This window comes from Aspergillus nidulans, chromosome V (genome assembly GCF_000011425.1).
Source record: "Aspergillus nidulans FGSC A4 chromosome V".
Taxonomy (NCBI): domain Eukaryota; kingdom Fungi; phylum Ascomycota; class Eurotiomycetes; order Eurotiales; family Aspergillaceae; genus Aspergillus; species Aspergillus nidulans.
In genome coordinates, this window is record NC_066261.1 from 1,668,738 (window position 1) to 1,693,029 (window position 24,292).

The 24,292-nt window shown below is 49.6% G+C and overlaps 11 protein-coding genes across 11 annotated transcripts, besides 1 other annotated feature; 4 read left to right on the forward strand and 7 right to left on the reverse strand.

The window, feature by feature from the left end:
- Positions 1–24,292: part of a sequence feature (contig 1.98 826..565485(-1)) that runs on past both edges of the window.
- On the reverse strand, positions 1,792–3,757 carry ANIA_05708 (uncharacterized protein). The gene is made up of 4 exons (XM_658220.2): positions 3,239–3,757; positions 2,715–3,184; positions 2,553–2,670; positions 1,792–2,284 (listed from the first exon to the last, which is right to left on the reverse strand). The coding sequence occupies exons 1-4, from the start codon at positions 3,608–3,610 to the stop codon at positions 1,967–1,969; spliced, it is 1,278 nt and encodes a 425-aa protein (XP_663312.1). The 5' UTR covers positions 3,611–3,757; the 3' UTR covers positions 1,792–1,966.
- ANIA_05707 (uncharacterized protein) lies at positions 4,079–5,125 on the reverse strand (the record flags this gene model as incomplete). Its single annotated transcript, XM_050612263.1, has 2 exons — positions 4,979–5,125; positions 4,079–4,922 (listed from the first exon to the last, which is right to left on the reverse strand). The coding sequence occupies exons 1-2, from the start codon at positions 4,990–4,992 to the stop codon at positions 4,079–4,081; spliced, it is 858 nt and encodes a 285-aa protein (XP_050468205.1). The 5' UTR covers positions 4,993–5,125.
- ANIA_10714 (phosphatidate phosphatase App1 family protein) lies at positions 6,423–7,707 on the forward strand (the record flags this gene model as incomplete). Its single annotated transcript, XM_050612264.1, has 1 exon — positions 6,423–7,707. The coding sequence occupies exon 1, from the start codon at positions 6,490–6,492 to the stop codon at positions 7,705–7,707; it is 1,218 nt and encodes a 405-aa protein (XP_050468206.1). The 5' UTR covers positions 6,423–6,489.
- ANIA_10703 (NADP-dependent oxidoreductase) lies at positions 8,028–9,297 on the forward strand (the record flags this gene model as incomplete). The annotated part of the gene is made up of 1 exon (XM_658218.2): positions 8,028–9,297. One exon carries the CDS (start codon positions 8,028–8,030, stop codon positions 9,162–9,164), a length of 1,137 nt encoding a protein of 378 aa, XP_663310.2. The 3' UTR covers positions 9,165–9,297.
- On the reverse strand, positions 9,904–11,577 carry ANIA_05705 (GOLPH3/VPS74 family protein; the record flags this gene model as incomplete). The annotated part of the gene is made up of 4 exons (XM_658217.2): positions 10,902–11,577; positions 10,570–10,816; positions 10,015–10,508; positions 9,904–9,954 (listed from the first exon to the last, which is right to left on the reverse strand). The coding sequence occupies exons 1-4, from the start codon at positions 11,169–11,171 to the stop codon at positions 9,904–9,906; spliced, it is 1,062 nt and encodes a 353-aa protein (XP_663309.1). The 5' UTR covers positions 11,172–11,577.
- acpA (acyl carrier protein) lies at positions 11,853–12,893 on the reverse strand. Its single transcript, XM_658216.2, has 7 exons — positions 12,850–12,893; positions 12,544–12,793; positions 12,450–12,467; positions 12,313–12,393; positions 12,207–12,255; positions 12,113–12,151; positions 11,853–12,060 (listed from the first exon to the last, which is right to left on the reverse strand). The coding sequence occupies exons 2-7, from the start codon at positions 12,760–12,762 to the stop codon at positions 12,053–12,055; spliced, it is 414 nt and encodes a 137-aa protein (XP_663308.1). The 5' UTR covers positions 12,763–12,793; positions 12,850–12,893; the 3' UTR covers positions 11,853–12,052.
- On the forward strand, positions 13,149–14,122 carry ANIA_05703 (NuoI/complex I 23 kDa subunit family protein; the record flags this gene model as incomplete). Its single annotated transcript, XM_658215.2, has 3 exons — positions 13,149–13,426; positions 13,548–13,813; positions 13,867–14,122. The coding sequence occupies 3 exons, from the start codon at positions 13,149–13,151 to the stop codon at positions 13,995–13,997; spliced, it is 675 nt and encodes a 224-aa protein (XP_663307.2). The 3' UTR covers positions 13,998–14,122.
- On the reverse strand, positions 14,634–16,433 carry ANIA_05702 (putative 60S ribosome biogenesis protein Rrp14; the record flags this gene model as incomplete). The annotated part of the gene is made up of 3 exons (XM_658214.1): positions 14,634–16,112; positions 16,238–16,321; positions 16,419–16,433. 3 exons carry the CDS (start codon positions 16,431–16,433, stop codon positions 14,634–14,636), a joined length of 1,578 nt encoding a protein of 525 aa, XP_663306.1.
- On the reverse strand, positions 16,847–18,403 carry ANIA_05701 (3-deoxy-7-phosphoheptulonate synthase aroF). Its single transcript, XM_658213.2, has 3 exons — positions 18,209–18,403; positions 18,103–18,158; positions 16,847–18,020 (listed from the first exon to the last, which is right to left on the reverse strand). Exons 1-3 carry the CDS (start codon positions 18,234–18,236, stop codon positions 17,016–17,018), a joined length of 1,089 nt encoding a protein of 362 aa, XP_663305.1. The 5' UTR covers positions 18,237–18,403; the 3' UTR covers positions 16,847–17,015.
- On the reverse strand, positions 21,415–22,202 carry ANIA_05700 (uncharacterized protein; the record flags this gene model as incomplete). Its single annotated transcript, XM_658212.2, has 1 exon — positions 21,415–22,202. The coding sequence occupies one exon, from the start codon at positions 22,200–22,202 to the stop codon at positions 21,603–21,605; it is 600 nt and encodes a 199-aa protein (XP_663304.1). The 3' UTR covers positions 21,415–21,602.
- ANIA_05699 (uncharacterized protein) lies at positions 22,829–23,731 on the forward strand (the record flags this gene model as incomplete). The annotated part of the gene is made up of 2 exons (XM_658211.2): positions 22,829–22,909; positions 22,966–23,731. The coding sequence occupies 2 exons, from the start codon at positions 22,829–22,831 to the stop codon at positions 23,509–23,511; spliced, it is 627 nt and encodes a 208-aa protein (XP_663303.2). The 3' UTR covers positions 23,512–23,731.

Sequence of the window (24,292 nt, forward strand, 5' to 3'; positions counted from 1 at the left end):
TGAAATGGAGAGACTGAACCAGAAACGATGGAAAAAAGTGCTACCGGTGGCTTTCAATGTAACGTTGCCAAGGCTTGCGCGTACACAAGCTAAATAAACTCCGTTTAATCTATTCTTTTTTCGACTTGAAGGTTCAGGGCTCAGATTGAATTTTATTATGACTCTTGTCAAATTGAGCCGCGTAAGTCACTTAGATTGGCTGAGTTGGATAATGCGCTGGAGTAAACTGTAGCAGTCACTGGAGCAGGGCAGTGGTGCGCGTCGGACAAGAGGAGCTACCTTAGCTTCGTGGCACTGGCTTGTTTGACCCAGCCTCGAGTTGATCGACAGGTGACAACAGAGTATGCTATCTTGTGATTGGTGGGTAGGCGTACCTTGCTGCTCAGCTAGATAAATGCGGAGAGGAAGTGGTCTGACTATCTCATGCGCCCACTCGACTTTTCCAGGGTTATCTTTACCCCTGGCCTGCGCTGGCCTCTCCAGTCCCCATTCGTTACTTCACTCTCTGCCTAACATTCCCACCTACCCTCAAGAGTATATTCAGAGTTCGAGAATAAATCAGCTTCACAAAACGGCGTGCCATACCCTTGGGCGCCTAACCGGCATGGGTGGGTAGTCTGAGCGCCTACATAATCACATACCTGGCCAAGCAATGTTCCTTACATTATTTTTACTGTGGCTTAGCTGTACCATTCGGCTATCAGCTACCTCTGCACTGTTGAAACCCAAGTACAGAAAGCAGCACCTACTTAAGCTCTTCCCTTGCACGGGACATCCCTTAGCCAGCGGGTACCTGACTGAGCGGCTGCCCATCATAACTTCCATCGCTTTAACCCGCATCTTATATAATTTCACTTACATGTAGCACCTAACGAAGTAGGAAAGCCGTCTATTGCTGTCATAGAATACAGGATACAGTGTGACTTCCGCATTATCAGTGGTTGCCGGGCAGGGTGGTTAGAATCCTGATATGCTATTGCCAAATCAGGAATCTAATGAACCTGTGTTTTTGTGCTAATATTTTGCTTAATAATGGCCAATAATTTTGGTAATCTCAACAACCGGGTTCCGTGGCGCAATTGGTTAGCGCGTGGTGCTAATACGAAGTATACGCCAAGGCTGAGGGTTCGATCCCCTCCGGGACCATTTCTGATGCTTTTTTACTTTTTTCTTTTTTCTTTTTTTTTTTTTTTTTTTTCTTTTTCAACAACGTATTCTGCAACAGCAATGGGTCATTGGTTGGATTAGAGTAGAGGCCTCTCTTGTGTGAATCTGTACATATTGTCTCGGTAGTACCAAGCTGTCCTGCATCTACACCTAGCTTACCTTTCCCAATGGGCTAAGTATATATATACCACTCATCTCTTCTTCTACCTTCCAAGCCCATGTTATATATAGCGCTTATTCACAACGCCCACTTAGTTCTAGCCCTATTGACCAATAGAGCTTAGGTCTTTCCAGCTCGGTTCTGAAATAATATTCATAGTGCCGCTTTGCGGATGTGGTGAGTTTGGCAGAGCTTGACCTGCGCGAGCCCATCTGTCACCGAAGACGGAGAAGATTTTAGTGATAGCGACATCCCCTTTTGTCTTGCAGCCGTGATTGATGGACGAGATCCTGTCTAGACTTCCACCTCGCGCTAGATGAACCTGGTATTGAAATATGCAAATGCCAAAGCGCTTACTCATCTAAACTACCTAGAAGTTTTCAGGCCAGTGTCCTTCGCAAGCAGGATTGCTCCAAATTTTAAGGCAAGAAACAGAGGATAGCATAATCATAATGCCTTTTGCACATGTACAAACGCCATTTCTCGAAGTCACATCTTTGCAAAAAAGAAAACAAAAAAGAAAAAAAGAAAAACCAACCTAATTATCGACTAAATAGCTCTCTTCCTATCTCACCGCTCCGCCGCACACTGATGCTTGAACTACTGCTTCGTCGCCTTCTACTGCGATTTTCTGCTGGATCAGCTGGGCTTAATCCGCTGGCTCGAGCATGCAGGTTCAACACGTCTGTTAGGCTCACTACGCCCACAAGGCGTCCTGACAACCGGGCCCCCGGCAGAGCAGACGCTGGAATCGACGGCGTAAGGGGTGCCGGATTCACATATGGACCTGCCGTAGATTGGCCCGCCGGCTGCACATGGGCCACCGGTGCGTTGGGAGATTGGGGCGGCGACTGTGCGCTGGTGCTTCCAGTCGGATAGAGTGGAATGTGCACCGTTGAGTGCGATGGAGTAGGAGGTCCCGATGACGACGGTGAGTATGGATCGGTAACCCATAAACTACAAAAGTCAGCACTGCATAACCGCTGAAGGACGGCAAACCTACCGATGTGACCTAGTGGCTACAACTTTAGCCACCGTATGGGCCAGAGTCGAACCCGGGTTAACATGGAAAACAGGGAATGAATCTTTGCCTTCTTGAAGGCCGCGTGCCGAGAGAATTACGGAGATGAAATGTGTGCATGTATTGCTTAGGAGAGGGAGTGATGATGACCTCGTGAGGAGCTATGCGAGTCAGCAAGAATCTAGGCACGAACGGCTTACATACCTTAACATCCGTGGTAGATATGTTTCCGACAACATTGAAATGATTGTCGACAACAGCCACAGAAGATATACCTTCACTGTGCATCAGCTGCAACGCTTCGGAGAGCATTTTGTCACCACTACGAACGTCAGCGTGCGTAATCCAATGCCGTCAAGAACATACTTGATAGAGATGACCCTGTGAGATCCGATCTTTAAATCTCGCAAGGACTGCGGGTACAGCTGGTCAAGTACTGGAAAACACCGACCATTCTCCCAGAGAAACTTGACGAGCCGAAATTGACTAACAATGCCTATGACTTCGCTGTCTCGGTGTTCATCAATGACGACCACACGGTGTACACCCCCTCCAAACGTTTCGACTGCCATCATCAAACTGGCAGACGACGGAAGCGTCGTCAACGGTTCCTTCCTCCCAAGCTCCTTCACGTCTCTCATCGGAATTGGAATATTATCGCGGGCCTTGCGAGCAAGCTCCTCGTAAGCAGGAAGCAGGTCTTCATCTGGCCTGGTTAGACCGGCTGCAAGTAGTAGGTACGTATTGAGATCGCTATAATCAAAGGTCCCAACGGCTGTTTTGTGTTCGGGTGTCTCGCGAATCAACAATACTGGTGCGTCTGTGTCAATGAGGATCTATTACCCACAAGCCATTAGCCTAGTGAAGCTGCAAGACGCTGGTGGTAATACATTCGTGGCTTCCTCAATACCAGTATCTACCTCCACGAACCTCAAGTCATCTGGGCTCACTAGCTCCCCGATTGAGATTTCCCGCCAATCTCGGCCAGCAAACACAGGGTTCATATTGTGCGGAGCTGGAGGATTGTCTATCAAGCTCTGTATAGCGGCTTGCGTGAGTGAGGGTTGCCGTCTGGCGCGCGGGGACCCAGGTGCTGCGCGGAGAGACTCGCTAAAGCTCTGCCGGTGTTGGTGGTTCGAGGCGTGGGATAATCGAGGGGTCCGCCCTCCAATTGAAGGAGGGCGAGAGTCAACGCTGGATCGTGGAGACGCAGTGTTTGAGCCATTCGAGCTCTCTGGAACTTCGAGCGACTGTTCGGCCATGGTCGAGTCGTTGATTGCGGGGAGACTTGCTCCTCCACTCTTCGAATACCCACAGGTCACTGGTCGAATCGCTGAGAAGGGGGATGCTCTCAGGCAAATAGATGAGCTCCAATACAGTAGATAGAGAGGTGAATAGATAAATGGCTCAGCTGTCAACCTTCGAATGGGAGATGTCGAGCAGAAGTTTGGAGGACACGGCGTTGCGGGGGAAGCGGCGGTCGGGTGCCAGCGGCCAAGCGGCCAATGAGACCATGGCCCGCTATCGCCATTTTTTATTTCAAAGAAGATTACGAGCAAGTAGATACTCGCGGCCGTGAGTCTAAGATGATAATTGATGAGGAGTTGGCCTTGCAGAGTAGGAAAGCACGGCCTCGCGTTGAATACGGAGAGAGGTATGATTATGCACTTCTACAGCTGACATCATTCAGGCAACTTCCAGCTTTCATGCCTCTGGTATAGATAGGATAGCTAGAAAAAGCTGCTAAGCACATCACCAATATCCCGAGTGCGGTCCTTCATAACGGCCTTTCCCCTCCGAGACTGTTCGCGCGGACATTCGACGGCCCATTTTCGCTTCCTGGTCGTTAGGTCAGGATCTCCCACAGGAGCGCCGCCTGTGCGCTGGAGATACATGGTCGAGTATGGTGCGCGGACTGATTCACGGGAATCTTTCAGCTCGCCGATCTGGAAGTCCAGTATTGGTCTTTCTGCTGGTATTGAGTCAGCGCCAGCTGCCTTACAGATAGCTTCGTAGTATTCGTGGAGAGTAGCCGGTGCAGATCGCTTCACCTCTGCAACCGTCCATCCATCCACATCGCCACCAGAGAGTGCAGACTCGAATCCAGGGCATCCGAATGCGATGACCGCTTGCAATTTCGGGAACGATCTCATATAGTGAAGTGCTATCTTCGATAGACTTGTCTGATGCCGTAGAACCAGGACTCGCAGATGCGAGAATGCCTCTCCCGTCTGAGCCGATTCGCTCCAGGAGCGAACTATCCGGTCAGTCAGAGCCGTTGACTGTAGGTCGGTGCTATCAAGCCATGTGTCCGGTCTTGCGGGTGTGGCAACATCTAGCGCACACAGATTCTTTATCTCGGAAATCCCAACGATTTCAGGCACTCGAGCATATGATGTTGCCAGGGTCAATACAACCCGCCAGCTCAGGCTATCGCTCTTCACCAGTCCCAGGTACTCCCTCATGGAAAGCTTAGGACCCTCAATCTTCAATGAGCGGTATTGTTCCAATTCTGCAAACTGAGTTGGATAAACTGTGGCGAGAAGTTTCCACATATGCAAAGTCTGTCTCTTACTGGTGTTGTGCATAAGCTAGGGTATAATGCATTTATGGGCTTACTCACCACCTACCCAGAAAAGCCCATATATCGCTAGCAATACTCCATGGCACGTTCGTGAACAGCGACGGCATCAGGTTCCTCTGGTCTAAGAGAAGTTTTCTCATGGCGATATGCCTCAGCGGAGATGCCTCGAAAACGCTCCCTTCCTCAAACCCTCTTGGTAGATATGGCGACTCATGAACCCATGCTGGGCCGTTCGAATGCGCAACTGCCGGGGCCGAAACAGTTTCTATGTATACCTGGCCAGTGTTCTGATTTACTATCAGATTTTTTGGCCTCCCAAATGATGCCCTGAGCATGCTGCAAATGGTGCTCAATTCACCCGACTTTCTCGTAAGGTGTCTGCTCTAAGTAATGCAATTGCCCTAGAAACAAGGCCATTGAATTCGAGAGTCGTTTGACGATAGTCGAATTCACAACGGGTTTCGTGCGTTGATTGTTCTCAGGAGTTGTTCAATGTCAAGGGAAGTTCACGTGATTATGCACCATTAGGAATACAGCCTCCGCAAAAGTCAAGTTTCGCTTCTTCAGTTTACCCTCCGATGATATCGAGCTCTTGATCCTCGAATGTGCGCTCTCTGGGACTATTCAGGAGAAGAGAAATGATAAATTGACGGCGTCAAGATGGAATACATTTGGCTTCACTCCTGCCTTGTCGAACTTGTCGATGAATCACACGCTCACTAACCAGGCTGTCACTTACATTCCCGAATTCCGTCGCTGACATCGAGATAAAGTGATAGGAATGCATGATGCACCAGATGTGCAGATGTGGTGCAAAGTATCTGTGTCACAGCCAATCTATACTGATGATTACTCCAACTCTGCTTATCCGCCTTAGACACTGAGATTAGGTATGGGATATTCCGGAAGGAGTATATTATCCACAGTCGTTGCCTATAACCTAAGCGCCGCATTGCGACAAGAGTCTGATACTGAGCAGGTCACTGAGTCCTGGTCTGAGTTTCCTTGCCTGAGCATCATAGCGCGGAAGACCAATGTTTTGACGGATCAAGAGGCTCTGGCGACTGACCTTGCAAACTAGTATAATTTGCCTCAAACCTTGTGCCGAACGGTCAGGTGTCGGAATCCAGCTGGTGATGCTGATAGGATCACAAGCATCACAAGGCTGACTTGTGCAGATCTAGGCGCCAAGTAACGAACTATCCCCATGCGCGCTATCCACCAGATCGATTATTCGCAGTTAAGACGATCGTCCAACCCAACAGGCTTCAGCCTTTCACCCCAGTTCAGGTGACTTGTGCATAAAAAGAAAGTGACTCAAAAATAGGCTGTGTCTGGCACATAGAGTGTCACAGCCTTGTGGCTTGTCTTCGTGAATATGAAGATCAGGCGGGCAGCTTGCCCCGGAATTCGGGGTCTGTATAAGAATCGCGTCTAGGAAGGTATTAACAGCTCGATTTTACATCGAACACGTTTATTGAATTTCGTTGAACAGTCGCTCGAGACCACGCCGAGCGATATACCACGCAGTATAGAAAGCGCCGCATCACCTGAACAATGGCTTTTCCTGCTACTCGCACAAAGGACCCTACGCTGCCCCAAAAGTTGGATCGTTTTTCCCAGTCTTGGAAGCGATACTCCGGCATGATACGGGTCGTCTATTCCACATTATTGAGACAGCCTTCGCAGCTGGCAGACGTTCAGCATACGTTTTGGTTGCTGGATAACACTGCGTATCGACATCCAGCCTCCCATGTATCTGGTGAACATCACCCATGGCGAGTGGAGGTGGTGGCCTGCGTCTTCCGGAAGGATAGTCGACGGGACATCAGCAAGTTTGTGGCGGCGATTGCAGATCTCATTGGACTCGATGGAGCATTAGGTACAGAGAAAGAAATACGCCATCGGATTGCGCGACGTCTACAGCCATTCCTGTATCATGTTGTTGCGAATCACTCGATGATGCTAGAACTACCTCTACCCAACCAAACCACCCAAATCTATCAAATCGGTCCCACAGGAGACAATGGTATTGCCTCGCAGGTGCTGAATATTGGCGTCCGTCACATTGAAGATGGACTCCGGGTACTGTCCCATGTTCGGGGCGTGAGAGACAGGGCGACAATGGAAACAACCTTTGCCGGCCCAGAGGGCTGGTTGGTCGTTTCTGACATTGACGACACCATAAAATACACACAAACATCAGATACTACTGGAATAATCCGCACAACCTTCGCCGAAGAGCCAAAGCCGATTCCAGGTATGCCTCAGCTGTATTCTCGTATCGAAAAGCGGTTCGAGCCTACATGGTTCTACCTCTCTGCATCACCTCACAACCTGTATCCCTTCCTTCGCGGGTTCCTCCGCAAGCATTTTAGTCCTGGGACACTCATTCTTCGAGATTTCTCCTGGTTGGACATTAGCGAGCTGGTCAAATCATTCACAGTCGACACGCTGGAATACAAAGTGGATCGCATAAGGAAGATCTGGAGATGGTTTCCGCATCGGCGAGCCATCTGTATCGGAGACTCCACACAGACGGATCCCGAAGCCTACGCGGAGATTTACAGACGATATCCTGAGTGGATCCATGCAATCCTCATTAGAAAAGTCATGGATGTGCCTCACATGGAGGAGCGAAATTCATCGAAAAGGTTTGCAGAGGCTTTTCAAGGAGTTCCGAAGCATATATGGCGAGTATTTGAGCACCCGAGAGACGTCTATGATGTGCTCGATCAGATTAGAGCAAGGGATAACTCAAGTTTCCTTCACTGATGGATTTGAAGGGTCATACTACATTGTCGCCAATGTTAGCCACTGTTTATATCATAATCTAGGGTTCTAGTGGACTTGGCTGTTGATCTAACTTGCTGTTGAGTTGGTTACGTCAACGCAACGTCTCGCGTGGCGAAACTCATAACCTGCATATATCGAAGCTACAGCATGATATCCGCGGATACAATGACCGCGCAGCATTTGTCTCCGTTCAATTAAAGCTCATCGCTTCTACAGCTTTAGGGTCATTAGTCAATATTGTGGCTCAGGATCAATAACTCTTGCAGCGATATAGTTTAGTTACGACGATATCGGCGACAATGAAGCCGGCCAAACAACTATCAACGACGATGGACGAGCAAACCTTTGTCCCAGATACGATGAGGGCTCTCTATTGGTGTCCAGCTTCTACAGCCCTCCGGGATGACACTTCTTTGGATGACCCAAGAGTAGATTCGGAAGTAGTATTCGATACAAACTTTCCTACTCCAAAGCCATCTCCATCTCAATACTTGATCAAAGTCCAAACAGCCGCATTCTCGCACGATGAGCTTAGACTAGCGAAAGAGCTCAATCCATCGAAGTCCATCCCGCAAGTTCCCGTCCACAACTTCTGCGGCACAGTCATCAGCACCCCCACGCAAGACCACGAGAAACCCGACGGCCCCAAGTTCAAAGTCGACGACGTAGTTTTCGGCCTGATCGATTATTCCCAAGATGGCGCAGCAGCAGACTACGTCCTAGCGACCGAAGACGAACTCTCTTATAAACCTCAGAACATCTCCGCCGCTGAAGCAGCCACCCTCCCCCTCCCTGCCCTCACAGCCTGGCAAGCACTCTTCAAATACGCGGGCCTCGATTTCACTGCACGCAAGGACCTCCGTGTGCTCATAACGAATGCGCACGGCAGCGAAGTTGGCACCCAAGCCCTCCATCTTCTTCGCTCCAAGTCCCTATTCTCGCGCTACCGCCCCTGGATCTGCGTCACTTGCACATCGGAAGACGCAGCAAACGAACTTCGGCAAGTCCATGTGGACGAAATAATTTTCGTCCAGCACCCTATGCCGAAAAACTTCGACCTCGCTGCCACGTTTCGTAAAAAAAAATGGGGACCCGTCGACATTGTCCTCGATTGCACGGGCGAGGACATCCTCTACCAATCCAAAGGTCCGGCCATCATCAAAGACGGTGGCACAGTCCTTTCAGCTGTAGATGCTAACCCCGTTCTGAACATCAACCCGAACAACGACGGGAAACCACAGACGCGTTTCGTCCATGTTGAACCGGATGGCAAGACGCTGCGCTTGATTGCGCGTATGGTGGAGGACAATACCGTTCGGGGACGTGTTGAGGACGTCGTCGACCTTGTCAATGGAGCGCAATTTCTTGCTTCTGATGCTGCGGCTGCGGGAGGACACAAGAGAGGCGGAATTCATGTACTTCGTGTGAATTCTTGACCTATGGTTGTTTGTGTTCTTTTTACTGTTATTGTGGCATATGTACTATATAGCGTTGCACTCTTTCACATGTACTCTTCTAGCTATTAGTCTAGAACATCTCAAGCATACAGATAACGGGATCTTAAGTATGTATCTTATTCGACCTCGTTCATAATCAACTTTGAAAAATCGTAAAAGAGATCTGTACCGTAACCAGGATAAGTGACTCACACAGCTGGTAAATTATTGTAGATATTATGAGAGCTTAAGATATCATCTCCTCGCCTTATGCCTCGCTCTGCATCTTATGAACTGCGTTTTCTGCTTCTAAACCTTTTGCCCCCCCTTCACAAGTTATATGCTAGCGCAACACTAACGTTAGTCTTGAGGCAAAGATCTAGAGATTAGTATCCACGGAGCTCGACCAAGAAAGAAAAACATAAAAGTAATACATTGCGTCGCTTCCGCTAGACTAGCTTTCATATTAAACAAACACTGCCTGTCCTTCCTTAAGCTCAAGCCAACTCAGGGAGCAACGGAACCTAGCCCAACCTAACCTCGTACGCCGACTATTTCAGACAAAACAACGGAGCGGGACACGAGCCCCGCGGCGGAAATAATGTTTGATAATCACCGAGTGTGGGCTTAAGGGCAAGAATATGGACGGAGAGAATAGGATGGAATCGAATAGTAATTGGCAGTAGATGGAATGGGATAGAAGGGAAAGAAGGCAACGGAAGAAGTACAAGAGCTAGAGTTAGAGAAGAGAATCGAGTCTAGTAAAGACGCTTAGACAGGCCGCGACAACCTGAAAGTAGAGTTAGCATGTATCAACGATTGTTGGTTGAGGGACTTGAGGTGGTATTACCTCGAGTTGAAGCTCCTTGTCACTGTTCTTGTTTACTTCGTCGTTGATCGCTTGGGCCAGATTGGCCCCGATAGATTGGGAGCCGCCGGGGCGTCGCGCAAATGGCCACTGAGAATACTCGGCTAGAAGTTCGTCCACCTGCGCAAAAGCCCGCTCCCGGGCTTCATGGCTCATTGTGACTAGCGCATTCTCCAAGACGTTCGCGGCGTAGGCGGCGCACACCATGGTAATAGTGCGCAGGTAACGGAACTCGATGTCCTCAGGAAGCCATTGGTTGGCAGGGAGAATGACGGTGCGACTGCTGCAGATGCTGCGCACTCGGCGGTTTAGATCTTCTTTGGCGCCGCCGTCGGCGACGGGATGGGTGGCCATGTCGAAGAGGAGGAAGTTACGTTTCTCCGTCCGGAGGATGCCCTTGTCCACAAGGCCCTTGGCCAGACGTTCGCGCACTTGTTTCAGTTGATATCCGATCTTCATCAGGTTCCATGTCTCGCCTGTTGGTGCGCGCACAGCAATTAGCATGCACTGTTGAAGCGAGAGGGTTGGTATACGTACCGCTCATCAGGTCGATCCAGGAGTTCACGCTCATTTTCTCGCTCGACTTCATCATCTTCAATGCCTCGTCCAGCAAGACCTCTCCCGTCAATGTGTCGTCGATAACTTCAATGACCCTATCGGCCAGGGGAAACCTTCGTCGAGAGGAATCCTTCTGCATGCTCACCCGACCGCGGAGTGCCAGTTCAATGACAATGCAGCCTCGTAAAGCATAGGAGATGTTTTCGTTCCAGAAAGACAAGTAACCCTGCGGAAATTACAAGTACCTGTCAGCCATTGTTTAAATCGCAAAGGCGCAACAACCCTTCGCCTGGAGAGGCTCCAAAACTGACCTGTTTGTCCTTCAGCCCGAGCAGAAGCACCTCTTCCATAAGTGTAAGCTTCGGCTGCTTGCTCCGCTCCTGCGTCTCGCAAATATCCCTTGGGTCGAAGGCGATCTTATGTCCATTTTCTGAGTTCGTATATGACGTCTCGGGGATGCGATTATCCATCGCGGAGCCGTTCCGGGAGACAGGGGAGGAGACGCGGCTGTCATCATGATCGTCTGTGCCAGTAGCTCGACCGCCACCTCTCCGGCGAGTCAAGCCCCCGGCTGAGGCCATTAGGATGAGCGAGGGTTATTGTGGAGGCGGGGTGTTTAAGGAGGGTGAGGTTGCGGATGGTCGAGATGAAGCGTGTCCCACTATTGTTTGTTGGCGTTGGCCCAGCCTCACGATTCTGCAAAGCCGATTGGCAGAGTTATCGTGCAGAGCAATCGTTATAGTTTAGAGGAATATAATTCCGGAGCAGCGAGGTGGAGGGGTGGGAGTATAGGGAGGCTGACGAGCAGACTGGGATGAAGGAGTCAAGAAAGATCCGCCCGAGAGTTGAGCAGCTCAGATTAAGCAGCAGATCCGGCAATAAGACGAATGACAAACTCAAGGTTCTATGCGAGCCTAATGTCCCATCAAGGGGAATAATAATGAAAGCCAGAAGACCGCCAACCTGGACGGACAATTTCTTTGAGGGATAGCTCTCGTGCCCAGAAGAGGCTCGGCAGAGAGTCGGCCTATCTGGCTCTAACGCGCGTTTCTTTAGTCTCTGCGGTGACGAAGCTCATCAGCATCCTGAAACCGGCGCTTCACCTGCTCCAGGCCTTTAACTAACGAATTTCTTTTGCCGTACTACACTGTTCAGAAATCTCGTGGTCATTAGTTTGAAGTAAATTCATAAAATTTGCGACGTTATAGGAAGTATGACTCTATTGTCCGACCAACTTTTTTGACGACTCGCTAAATATTTTGGAACTCAAATCAATCAAAACTGCATTGAAAGTGATATACACGATATAGGAAAGAGAAAGCACCGGCATGTATCAGCATACAATTAGCGCCACACTACTCAGATACCCCAAGTCTATAGAGTCCTGCATAGATGAACGCTAGATATCCCCGCTGTTTTCTATCTAATCCCTTTACAAGCCCGAATCCTCGTATTATATGATTTAGTGAGCTGGAGAATGAGTTAGTGCTGATCATTAGTGGTATGGATGAAATGTGCTTACCATCGGGCTGAGCAAGGATGTACTCAACAGCCTTGTCAACTATAGGTAGGCAACATCAGTACAGCACTTTACCTACCAAAAATGAAGAACTTACCGCTGTGGATGGCGTCAGCCTCCTTGTCGGGGATCTCAATGCTGAACTCCTGTGACTCCAAGTCAATATCAAAGTGTCGTCACCCGGATGGCTTTATTCGACATACCTCCTCGATGGCCATCACAACCTCAACGGTGTCGAGACTGTCAAGTCCGAGGTCGTTCGAGAAGTGGGAGGAGCCGTTAATCTGTTTTACCGTGTTAAGATCGATAAACTCGAGGCTCAATGGATATTGTGACGAACCTTGCTAGCATCATTAACCTACATAAAACATGTCAGCAAATCGATCTTAGCAGTTGTACCGAAGTCAGTAGTGGTTTTAAGCGGATCAACCGACCTTGTCAAAGTTCTTCAAGAGGTTGACTATCCGGCCCTCAACCTCTTCCTTCTTAAGACCGGCAGGGGCGGAATAGAAGCGGACAGCCGGCAAGGCAAAGCGAGGAGCCAATTGAGCTGGACGAGCAACGGGAGAGCTACGGATTTGGAGAGCAGCCTGAGGCTTGACGGCACGAGGCACAGAGGCCCTCAATGAACGGACGACAGCGGAACGGAACATGATGACGGTAGAAGGGCGCGGTGAAAAGTGCCTACACCCGAGTTAGAAAAAGTCGACAAATAGATGAAGGCATACGATAGAGATTACCTGAGCAGAAAAATGGAAAGATGGACAGCAAAAGGGACCGATAGGAGCTTTGTCTGATGCTGGAGAGGTGAACCTGAATTTGGCGTTGCGAACTTGCGGCTTCGGGGAAAGCAAAATCCCTTGCACCGACCAATCACCGCGCGGCAGAAACCAGTGACATAAGCCGCCTGCAAAACCGCTCCCAGCAACGACCGGCCTTCGAGATCCTCCAGCTGCTCCAGTTCGACCCCCTCCCCCAATTGATCTTCCCCTCACTCGTCTTTCATACGACGTCCGTCTGTCGACATCCCCATACACAGATGGCTACCTCCAGATCTGTGGCGAGACTGCTCGCCTTCCGACGGCCTGTGCCCTCCATTGTGCCTTCGTATCTCTTCGTCCCGACCGCAAACTTCTCTTCCTCGGTGAGCCGGGCTGCTACACCGTTTGGACCTCCTCCATCGGGATTCCGCCTTCCTCCCCCCAAGCGATGGGATCAGGACCCCGAGTCCTCTTTGGACAAGGCTAGCAAGTACTTCCTCATGGCGGAGATTTTCCGGGGAATGTACGTTGTTTTGGAGCAATTCTTCCGACCACCGTAAGTCTTCCTCGCAATCGGCATTGGATCCTGTCGAGAGAGGGTGTGCGACGCCACCAGCTCGATTGAACGCACTATCTTCAAGAGTCCCAAATATACTGTGCTAATGCGGCTTGCTCAGTTACACGATCTTCTACCCCTTCGAGAAGGGGCCAATCTCCCCTCGGTTCCGTGGTGAACACGCCCTACGACGCTATCCTACTGGCGAAGAGCGCTGCATTGCGTGCAAGCTCTGTGAAGCTGTCTGCCCTGCGCAGGCCATCACCATTGAAGCTGAAGAGCGTGTGGATGGAAGTCGCCGGACGACCCGATATGACATTGATATGACCAAGTGTATCTACTGTGGCTACTGCCAGGAGAGTTGCCCCGTCGATGCCATCGTTGAGAGTACGTTTTCCACATCTTATTGTTACTGGACTGTCTGCTGACAAGTAATCCAGCCGCCAACGCAGAGTATGCTACTGAGACCCGCGAGGAACTGCTATACAATAAGGAGAAGCTCCTCGCCAATGGTGACAAATGGGAGCCTGAGATTGCAGCTGCTGCCAGAGCCGATGCGCCTTACCGATAAATTATTCAGTGTCTTTATCGGACGATATCAATGAATGGAAAAATTCGTCAAAGAAAAGCCTGTATTGCCACCAACTGATTACCAGGATGCTTTGCCGCATTCAATTTATTTCCTTCCCACCCTGTACATAACTCATGCCGTCGCTCACACTCTTCCTCCTTTAGTACTGCTATGTATTTTGACGGATTCGTAGGGATATCTGATACCTACCTAGTTTCCGCTCGGTTGTCTTTTCTGTACCTGTGATAGAAGAGATTTGTGTTTTAATATTGTTAGGGATCAATTGAGCTATTTCCTTTGTTGCATTCAGGCGTCAGCAAGATCAAGCCAAAGAGGCTCTTAGTTAAATAAGGTTGACTACTATAAGTCATCAAGTCAATACACAGAACAGCATTGAACAAAATGCCTTTATTGTATCAACAAATCGCTACCAAATGCATATGTGCACAAGATGACGGAATCCCCATTATAAAACAAATTCCAAAACACCTGTCTCCAGAGCCCACTCTGACATCTGTTGATACTGCGCCACAGAAAGTCCCTAACGGAAACAGGCCCCTTTTCAATCCCGTTTAAGGGTATACAAATTCATCATTAGATATAGCATAATCTAAGCCCCTTACCTACTAGCTTCGTTTATTTCTTCTTCCCACCTCCAACTTTGGCCTTGAAGCTGCCTTCAAAGCCAGGCCGGGGCTTGCTCCCACCCTTGCCCCCGGCAGCGCCTTTCTTGCCACCTCCAGACTTGCCCTTTTCTTCTCTGCGTTTGCGCAGGTTCTCTTCACGCTTCTGTTGCTTCATGTCTTTACCCCGTTTGACGGTTTCAAGACGCTCCTTCCACTCGCGCTCGGAGCGCTTCTTGGCGGATTCCTTGCGCTTAAGGGCTTTCTTTAGTAGCGAGGTGTCGTCCCGGACTCGTTCGCCATGTGCGCGTTTCTTTGCATTGAGCCACATGTCTTTCTCTTCGATATCGGCGCGCTTCTCCTCGTCAAGGGCTGCAAGACGCGCTTTCTTGGCCTCAGCGGCTTTGAGGGCTGAAGCGGGATCGCGCGGGCCGTGTGCTTTAGGTTTCTCACGTAGTTCAGATAGGGAAGGGTCGGCAATTTGGCCATCAGAGAAGACGACACGGCCGAAGGCGTAGTTCCCTGACCCTACTGAGTCGGCGGGGGATCGGGGGGATGCGAGGAGTGAGCCGGAGCCCCCCGGCGAGAAACGGCGGTTCATGGCTTCGTCTTTGGCTTTTTGCTCTTCTTCCTTCGCCTTTTGACGGAGGAGCTTCTTGTGTGCTTTTCGCTGTTCAGCCTTTTGTCGACGCGCTTCAATGAGCTCTTGTCGATTTCGAGCCGGCTTGCCGTTCAGGCCATCCGCTTGACGAGCTGCGCGGAGTTCGTCTAGTCGCTTTTGTAACCTTTGTCTCAGCTCTTCAGGTGTGGGTTTGAGTGGTTTGGGTTCGGAGGAGGAAGGATTGGCGGTGTTGGATGGAGGAACGATGGATGATATAGAAGAGCTGCCCGATTGGGGATTGGATGTGTCGAATGCCGGGGAATTAGGGGCAGAGGATGTGGAGTTCTCTTCTTCGTTAAACTCGAGGGAAAGCTTTTCGGCAGCAGCATCTTCCTCACCGTCAACATCAGAATCTTCGGCCTTTGAGGATTGAGGTTTCTCAGCAGTCTTTGAGTTGGCAGCATCGTTTGTGGGCTCTTCAGCCCGTTTGTCTTCTCCTTGAGTTTTTTTGGCGGCTTCTTTTGCCTTTTTCTTCTCTTTTTGAATCTGCTTCTTCTGAGCTTTCTTCTCCTCCTTCAGTTTTCTGCGGGCCTCCGCCTCTTCTGCCTTTTTACCAGCCTCTTCAGGACTCTCAGAAGCCTCGTCTTGTTTCTGCTTCTTGGCCACGGCGTCGCCCCTCTTCAACCCCTCTCTCGGCTGTTCTGAGCCTAGTTCGCCGTCATCGGATGAATCTGCGTCTTCGTCCTCAACCTCTTCGTCTCCACCCCTCTTACGTTTGCGCGCCTTCTCATCCATCACGTCTTTTGCTGTCTTGGCCGAGTCGGGGTCGAGTTTCGCCCGCTTCGCTTCGCGCGCCTGTTCCTTCGTCTGCTTTTTCCGCTTCCATTGGTCCTATCCAGATAATTGAATCAATATAATTCGATCATGAAATCGTGGATGGGGCGGTAAAGCCAGAGGAAAACGGAAAACAATCCCTGCTTTTGCAGCAAAGGGTAAGATATTGAGGTAGGACGTACGCTGCCATCTTCCCCGTAATAGAATTTCGCCGGAATTAGAGAAAGCAGTCCATCAAAGGCCTGTGCATGGCTTCGCAGCCGTTCCTGATAGCAAGAAAAAAGTTCCGTCAACCTCGTTGCTCCGAGAAGCGCATCGAGAGGATTGATTAATTCTCTCATACTACCGTGTAAGGTATCATACCTCAATATCAGCCATACTGCTCTTTGTTCCAACAACTGGACCGGGACGTTGAACTAGTCTGTACTCTGTATCGAGTCGGTCGGTCGAAGGAGCGAAAACGCGATATGCCCGCTTGAAAAAAACTGGGTGGGCTTGAAATCTTGGCATTTGCTTCTCCACTCGGCTGCGAGGTTCTTCACCGCCCAGGGCCGAATAGTGGATTTCATTGTATTCTTCTACTCAATACAGTGGTGACATGTGAATGGGTGAGCAGTGCGTAATAATGTCTCATTATTACTCAACCTGCCTGTGCTTACATTTTGCGTCAAAATATGCTTTCTAGTTTCCTAAGGGCAACCAGGTTTCAGGTTGTCCCTCTAACTTGGTGCGTACCCCAAGGTTTCCACTACCCAAGTGACTCTTAGGTGTAGGCACAGTGGAGGCATATCATCATTTCATTTTGGGCCAATGTTCAAGCTTTTGCGGTATCAACAGACACCTAAATACAAGCAGTCATGCTGAGCGTTCTAAACAATCTGGCTCTGGTATCTAATTCAAAATTATGCCAAGTTGTCAATAGAAAAGTACGAAACAGCCCGAAATTTTTCCAGAACTCTTTTAAGCAGTACCGTTGGCTTTTGACTTGACGGCGCGCCTGGCACGGACGGCATCGGCGAGGTCCTCCAACACAGTGACGGTGGTCTCCCAGTCAATGCAGGCATCGGTGATACTGACACCCTTCTTGAGACCGGAGGGACCCTCAGGGGGAACCTTCTGGTTACCCTCGTTGATGTTGGATTCAATCATGACACCAATGATGGCATCCTGGCCCTCACGGAGTTGGTCAGCGACCTCCTTGGCAACGAGAGGCTGGTTACGGTGGTTTTTCTTGGAGTTGCCATGTGAGCAGTCAACCATGAGAACCTCACGCTGCTTCTTGCCGCGAAGGGCTTCGCGGGCCCCCTGGATGCTCTCGCGGTCGTAATTTGTGCCCTTGTTTCCTCCACGCATAATCACGAAGCCGTGAGGGTTACCGGCGGTCTTGGTAATGGCCGCAAGACCTTGCTTGGTGACACCAAGGAAGCGGTGGGGGTGGGCAGCAGCGCCGATCGCGTCAATGGCAACGGTCAGGTTGCCGTCAGTGCCATTCTTGTAACCGATGGGGAAACTGAGACCGGAGGCAAGCTCACGGTGCAGTTGCGACTCGGTGGTGCGGGCACCAATGGCACCGAGGGAAATCAGGTCAGCCATGTACTGCGGGGAGATGGTGTCGAGCATCTCGCTGGCAATAGGCATGCCCATGCCTGTGAGGTCGGCGTAGAGCTTGCGGGACACGCGGAGACCCTTGTTGATCTGGTAGGACTCGTCAATATCAGGGTCGTTGATCAGACCTTTCCATCCAACTGTTGTGCGGGGCTTTTCGAGGTAGGCGCGCATGATGACGCAGAGGTCGGAGGAGAGACGAGCAGCAAGTTCCTTAAGACGAGTGGCATATTCGAGGGCGGTTTCGGGATCGTGGATGGAGCAAGGGCCAACGACCACTAGAAGGCGGTCATCGCGCTGTTCAATAATTTCGACAGCCTGGTTGCGGCCAGAGCGGACCGTAGGAATGGAGTGCTCGTTCTATTCAATCCTGTTAGCGGCTTACGAAGCAGTGTGTGCCGTTGAAATGCTTGGTGCAATCGCACCTAGAAGTGTGACTCACAGAAGGAATCTCGGACTGAACAAACTCAGGCGAAAGCAGAGGGTCGTAACCCAGGACTGGAAGCCAATCAGCAGCTGAATTGACCAAATTCACAAATACCACTCACCGCGGGTATCTTCGTTTTGACCGCTCATTGTTGCTAAATGTGCTGTCTGAATGAAGTTGTATAGAGAAAGAGGCAAGTGAGGGAGTACAGGAACAAAAAGTTCTTCAGAAGATGGACAGCTTGTAAGACCGCAAGGGCACTCAAATTCTTTCCAGGGTGAAAAAAAAATAGTACAGCGCAGACTCAATCCCGAACGGAGAAAAGGAAAGTATTAAAAGCAGGAGCTGTCAGTGTCGGTGGAAAGCAACTTATGGATGGACCCCTCCGCGACGAGAAGCGAAATCGGTGATCCAACGGCAGAAAAGTGGCATCCCAATGTGGGCCTGCCAATCATGCTTTTCGCATTCACACAACGAAAATTTGGCCATTCCATTTCGAGCCACAAGCTTTTCTTTTCTGTTTTCAGGAACTAGTAAGTGCTGGATACCGCGGTGCAATTTCCGACGCCTTACTAAATGCCCCTCGCATTGATAATACATACTCCAGCCTATGATATTGCATTTGCATGCCTAATGTCATCTTTCCTGACAACTTGACCAACAAAAAACCTTCGCCCCATCGCTGCTGCCACCACAGAGAATCTTGTACTGTATTCCTCGCCTTCGAACTCGCCTAGTTGGGTTCCTCGGCGACCCGCTACAGTACGGCGACAACGGAGTATGTACAGTCTACGCTAATCCGGCCAAGACGCACACCAGGAAGCAGACCATCCGTATCCATGATGCAGATGCGTCTGAAAGGAGCCGTGGCCTATAAAGATACATCGACCAGTGTACTGCAGCTGATGTACCGCTTGGCAACAAGTCTTCAGGCTGCGGTGGACAGTGGGTGAGAAAGGGACACGGAGAAATCCCGTCGACTCTTGGTCAATCCGGTATTTGGATGTCAAGATACTCCGTGGCATGTATGCGTCAGTTCAAGGAACGTCGAATTTCATCGGACTCCGATCTATCCCCGCATGGAGCCAGTGATTAAGCCAACCCGTACTGTCGAATATTCGTTTCGCAAATGTGATGGGAAAGGAGCAATGTCTGACTGTACGCCTCGCGCTCATAAAAGCCACTCTGACTGGATAATTCCGACCAGACTCCCTCTGTTCCGTGCGTACCTATGATTCGAATGTGCTCTGGTACCTTTGCATATTACTGGAACTTCTCGGCAACCGATGCCCGAAGCTCTGTGCTGTATGAAGTTATTGCTTTTGCAATCATTCACCGGATTGGTGCCCTTTTCTAATGCTCCAATTCTGCGTTTTTGCATCGACGGAGCTAGTGACACGGGTCTAAAACATCCAAAGAGGCGTCGTATGGAAAATAATTGACCGACTTGAAGACGAATTACGCTCAATACCTCAGTACAAACTGCTTGATCGTCTTTACACTGTGTATTCTGCACAATAGTGTCGATACGACCTGCCTGATGGAAGCCAACCATCTTCTGTTATGGCAGCAGCCTGCTTTTACCGGACCTCTCGACCAGCCGGTACAATCATAAACCCTATCAGTGTCATTTCACGGAGTTTATCTGGGCTCGATCTTTCGACGACTTGCAGATGATTCATGGCTGACCGATCGACAAGCCGAAACAATAGTGTGGCTATTGTGAACATATGGGTCTGAACCCTAACTGCCAGCTGCTTCGCAGCTTAACCATTTGGCAATTTTGCGATCGCCCGGCCGAGGCGTCAGGAATCTAGAATCCTATTCGGGTTCGATACCATAGTAAATATTCGATAAGTAGATTTCCCTCGGGTGCTTTTTCCCCATTGTCCAGCCGTACAATCCACTTGGGCCTCTCGCAATTTCCCAGCACTACAGGTATAAAGAGCAGGTATTCTTCTCATTCCTACTGCCGATATCCCCTATATATCTCTTTTCTATATTCCACGGAAATGTCTCCACTAGAGTGGTTTAGGATATAAAGGGCTATAGGTTTGCGAACTCATGGTACATGCATTTCGCTAGTCTCAGACGAATGCATCCACATCAGCTATACTACAATGTCTCCAGTCTGCGGAGAGCTTTATGGATTCTATAGAGACTACAGAGAGGGTTAGGACCAGCAGCATTTATAGAGGAAGTCTCCGGTACGAGTTGCTAGCCCTAACCGATTGACTGAAGGGAAGGACCCACAAACCTGTTGTATAACTTTTGATTCATTATAATCTGAGCACCCTGCTCTACAAGAAAGGTATCGATTTCTATATCATTTTCTATAGATAAGAGCGAATGACAGAAGTCACCTGGGCTTTGTCTCTATGTCTAGCCCGTCTCGGCTAAGCCTAACTTTCTAGCCCTTTCAGAGCCATATAAAGGACATATCCAGACCATCCAATTCCTTCCGTCTTGTTAGTCCCCTTCATGCAAATGGAGTCACCGACCACGCCGTGAAGTGCGTCGGTGGCGGAAACTATATTCAATCAGCAAGACAGAGATCAGCGACCATCACCTAAACCATCATAGCATATCGTTTCGCGGATAGCATGAATAGAATGCGTTTGGCTCCAACTAAGCCGAACTAGGTAGAAGAGATCAACATACACCGCGAATATCAGAGCAATCGGGCCCTCCGTTTCTAGCGAACTTCTGAATCGCAACTATCTGGGCCGGCGAACATTTAGCGAGGAATGTGGCTGCATGCGCTGACATCGACGGCCTCCACCGGGGCCCTTTTGGCTTTTGTTTGACATATAGGCCGTAGGCTTGATGCCGATGTTTTCGCAGATTATCATCAGTTAGGCGGTATATGCTTGCTATGTAGTCATTCCTCTGGAGTTGTTTGAGTGAGCGCTTGCATCTTTGCATATCATCATCTTGGTGTATGTCTGTGTATTTGCGTTTTTGGCTTTTTTTGGGCATAATTGAGCGAGGTAGGTTGATTAGTATTGCTCAGTGATTTGCTCGTCTGTGTCGATGAGGCAGGGCAAAAAAAAAAAAAAAAGACTTGGGCTCTGCTGATGCCGGCAAATTCGCGCAATATATATATATATATACTCGCCTTGTCCTTTGAAGCTTGCTTGGTAAACTTCAGTCTGTATTTTGAACACCTGGTTAATTCAGTCAACAAAGGGCATATTCTAATCCTGGTGTACACGATAAATGTTTCTTTCATTAAGCAGTCTTTCAGCAAGAACCGCATCATATTTGGGACCTTGACTTGAAACAAATCGAATTATGGATATCTCTTTTAGCATTTGGTGAGTCCAGCAGGATAGGTGTCACTATATTTATTCGCCATAACGCTGGCGGCCTTTATACTCGAGCACAACCTGCCTGGGTGCTGGTTAGTATGACTACACACTACACCTCTGTTAGAACCTGGCCCTCGAGGTGAAGAAGTAGCAACAGAGGCTGTATTCCAGTGGTCCTTTCAATACCTATGGTCCCAAAATCGTTTATGGCATGACCTCCTGGCCTTTCCAATCCCAGCACCGACCGCGACCCTCATTTGCGTCACTCCCCAACGTGCATAGGACTTCTACAAGGGATGCGGCTGATTCTTCGGGCTGAAGCATTGCTCTTCCACTCCAGTAATTCCGGGTGAAGTCTGTCTGAACGGTTCCTGGGTGCATCGCAATCGCCATAGCTCGCTCTTTGCTTCGAGACTGCAGATGAAGGTCGAATGTTTTTGCTAATTGAAAAACTGCCGCCTTGCTAGCACGGTACGAGTACCATCCACCGGAGGCGTTATCAGAGATGGACCCGACTCGGGCTGCCATCATTGCATAGGTCGAATGTAGGGGCAGATATCGCAGCGTCCTGTTTACCTTGGACGACTGTTGGGTGTCTTCAAACGGCGGAGATGATTTTCCTGGTAGAAATGGCGATAAATGCTTCATAAGGAGCATTTGTCCTAAAGCATTGACCTTGAAACTTTCCAGCGCGGTATGAACATCAATCTGAGCCGGTGATTTCTCAACATGGAGCACACCGGGAAGCGTGATGGCCAGACGTAAAAGAGTATCCGGGTAGAGTGCACGGATTTCTGAAGCCATTTTGGATATGCTTGATTCATCTGACAACGATCAGCTGGGTCAATGGGTCAGACCGCTGCAGCCATGTTGTAAAGATACCAGTAACATCAACTTGGAATACGCTGAGCCTCTTATCTGCGTCTGATCCATGCTTGAGATTCTTAAGTAACCGGTCTCGGACTCCATGACAGTCTGCCCGTGCAGTTGCAACCACTGGTAGGTTCGTGTGGGCGAGCAGGTGCTGGGCAAGAGCGAAGCCCAAACCCCGTGAGGCCGGGGTCACGATCGCAAATCCTGACCGCAGCGGCGCCATCTCTCGAAAACGGGCTACCACTATTGGTGTAAGCTTATTATAAGTGTTAGACCTTTTGAGGGTATGATGACCTCTTTACAGGCTCCACATGGCAGGTCCCCGGACCCGTGTCCCGGCCCCAGCCATGGTTGCCTGTTTTGTGCTAGACCGCCCGTATTTTTAATTATTTGGACCAGCTTCAGATGTGGCTTTCGACCCCAGACCATCCAGTACTTACTACACAAGCACAGTCATTTGCATTTTTGTATGCTTTGACTCAGTTGAGTCGTAATATCGTTTTCGTTAACTCACGTGAATACACTCATTATATTTGCAGTCATCGGTTAGCCTAATTATGGCCTGCTCCTCCGCCAAGCGGCAGCGGGAGCAGGAGGATCTGTCCGTTCATAAAGGTGATAGCGCCAGAGACAACAAGGTTCATATTCTACAAGATTTTTCTTATCTCAACTCCTAAGCTAACCAGTACCCTAGAAACACCGGCCACTTCCCGTACGAAGCCCCCGCAAGCAGGGCAGGGACTGGCCAACAGGCGACAAGGACCCGCATACGGCCGTGAAGGGATATGCATACCCATCCTTGGAGCCTGCTGGGCTTGAAGGCGAACCCGACGACATTGAGCTGTTTGATAATCCGACTACAGCGAACCAACGAGTCTTGCACTGTCTGCGTGCATACGGCCCTGATGCATTAATGGATGTGGATGTGCCCGACAGCTTATCACCAGAGGAGCCAAACCCAAATACAGAAACACCGTTCACTATTGATTCAAGCATCCCGACATCGAAGGGACCGACTCCAGAACCACCAGCTGAAGTTATCGACACGATTCATTGTCTAAGATCGAAGGCACCAAATCATGGAACGTCTGTCTCGACAGAAACGCCAAGTTCAGTCAGATCAATCAAGCCGGCCAAAAAGCTGGTATTTTCAATGGGTTATCGTGCCGACTGCGATAGATGTCGAAATAGAGTGCCTGGCCATTATAGCCACATCCTGCAAGATATCGTGAAGTCCTGATTCACTTTCCATGTCACATTCCTGCTGGTTTCAAGGTTTCAACGGAGGTCTTCTGTCATATCGTTTGGCGCAATTTCTATGGATGCATGGCACAGGTGCATGGGCGTTATGAGTTCGGTCCTGTTTGGTCTGTTAATTTATGGATGGGAACCAGGAGCTTTGGCACATTCTGTCACTTATTAATATTACTGATGAATATAAGCAGAGAAATAGTGCATGATACTTTTAACATGACTAGATACCCTATGACCCCCAGTTTTAGTTTACAAGCGTTCGGCACTTCGCTTACTGTTTCGAACCACTACCATAAGCTTAGAATACACTATGTACGGAGTACTTCATAGAAACTCCGAGCTCTTCCGAAGCATTCCCGAAACCTGCTGACATAATCTGATGTCGGATCAGTGATGCGGCTCACGCTACAGAGTATACTGGTACTTCTGTAGTCCTCGAGATCCCGCGGCGGACCACGTTTTCGAAAAGTGCTTAACAGTTGAAGAGACATTTTGATTTCAGCACCCATTTTCTGAAACAACAATAATAATAATCGTCTAAATGATGCTCTCTCAAATATCGCTCAGACCTATTTAGGACCTCGATTTCGGACCGACAGCTAGTCTTGACTCTTCCCCACATCTCCCCCAATGTTTCGGCGTAGTGGCGGCAGAGCCCTTAGCCGATCTTCACTGCCGGCAGTTCGATGGCAATTACATGGGGGGAAGGCCCTGGCCTTTTAAGAATGGACCCAAGATCCGGAGTCCAGACGGACGGCTCATTTTCC

What these genes read in the sequence shown, in the direction of transcription:
- ANIA_05708 (XM_658220.2), bottom strand. Translation starts at nt 3,610, where the DNA reads ATGGCCGAACAGTCGCTCGAAGTTCCAGAGAGCTCGAATGGCTCAAAC. An exon ending in GTATTGAGGAAGCCACGAAT is followed by an intron (nt 3,185 to 3,238) that starts GTATTACCACCA and finishes TGTGGGTAATAG; the next exon opens with ATCCTCATTGACACAGACGC. An exon ending in CACAGGGTCATCTCTATCAA is followed by an intron (nt 2,671 to 2,714) that starts GTATGTTCTTGA and finishes TGACGTTCGTAG; the next exon opens with TGGTGACAAAATGCTCTCCG.
- acpA (XM_658216.2), bottom strand. Translation starts at nt 12,762, where the DNA reads ATGTTCCGTTCCGCTGTCGTCCGTTCATTGAGGGCCTCTGTGCCTCGT. An exon ending in TTGTGATGGCCATCGAGGAG is followed by an intron (nt 12,256 to 12,312) that starts GTATGTCGAATA and finishes TTGGAGTCACAG; the next exon opens with GAGTTCAGCATTGAGATCCC. An exon ending in GGCTGACGCCATCCACAGCG is followed by an intron (nt 12,152 to 12,206) that starts GTAAGTTCTTCA and finishes GCCTACCTATAG; the next exon opens with TTGACAAGGCTGTTGAGTAC.
- ANIA_05701 (XM_658213.2), bottom strand. Translation starts at nt 18,236, where the DNA reads ATGAGCGGTCAAAACGAAGATACCCGCG. An exon ending in TCAAAACGAAGATACCCGCG is followed by an intron (nt 18,159 to 18,208) that starts GTGAGTGGTATT and finishes ATTGGCTTCCAG; the next exon opens with TCCTGGGTTACGACCCTCTG. An exon ending in TTCAGTCCGAGATTCCTTCT is followed by an intron (nt 18,021 to 18,102) that starts GTGAGTCACACT and finishes AGGATTGAATAG; the next exon opens with AACGAGCACTCCATTCCTAC.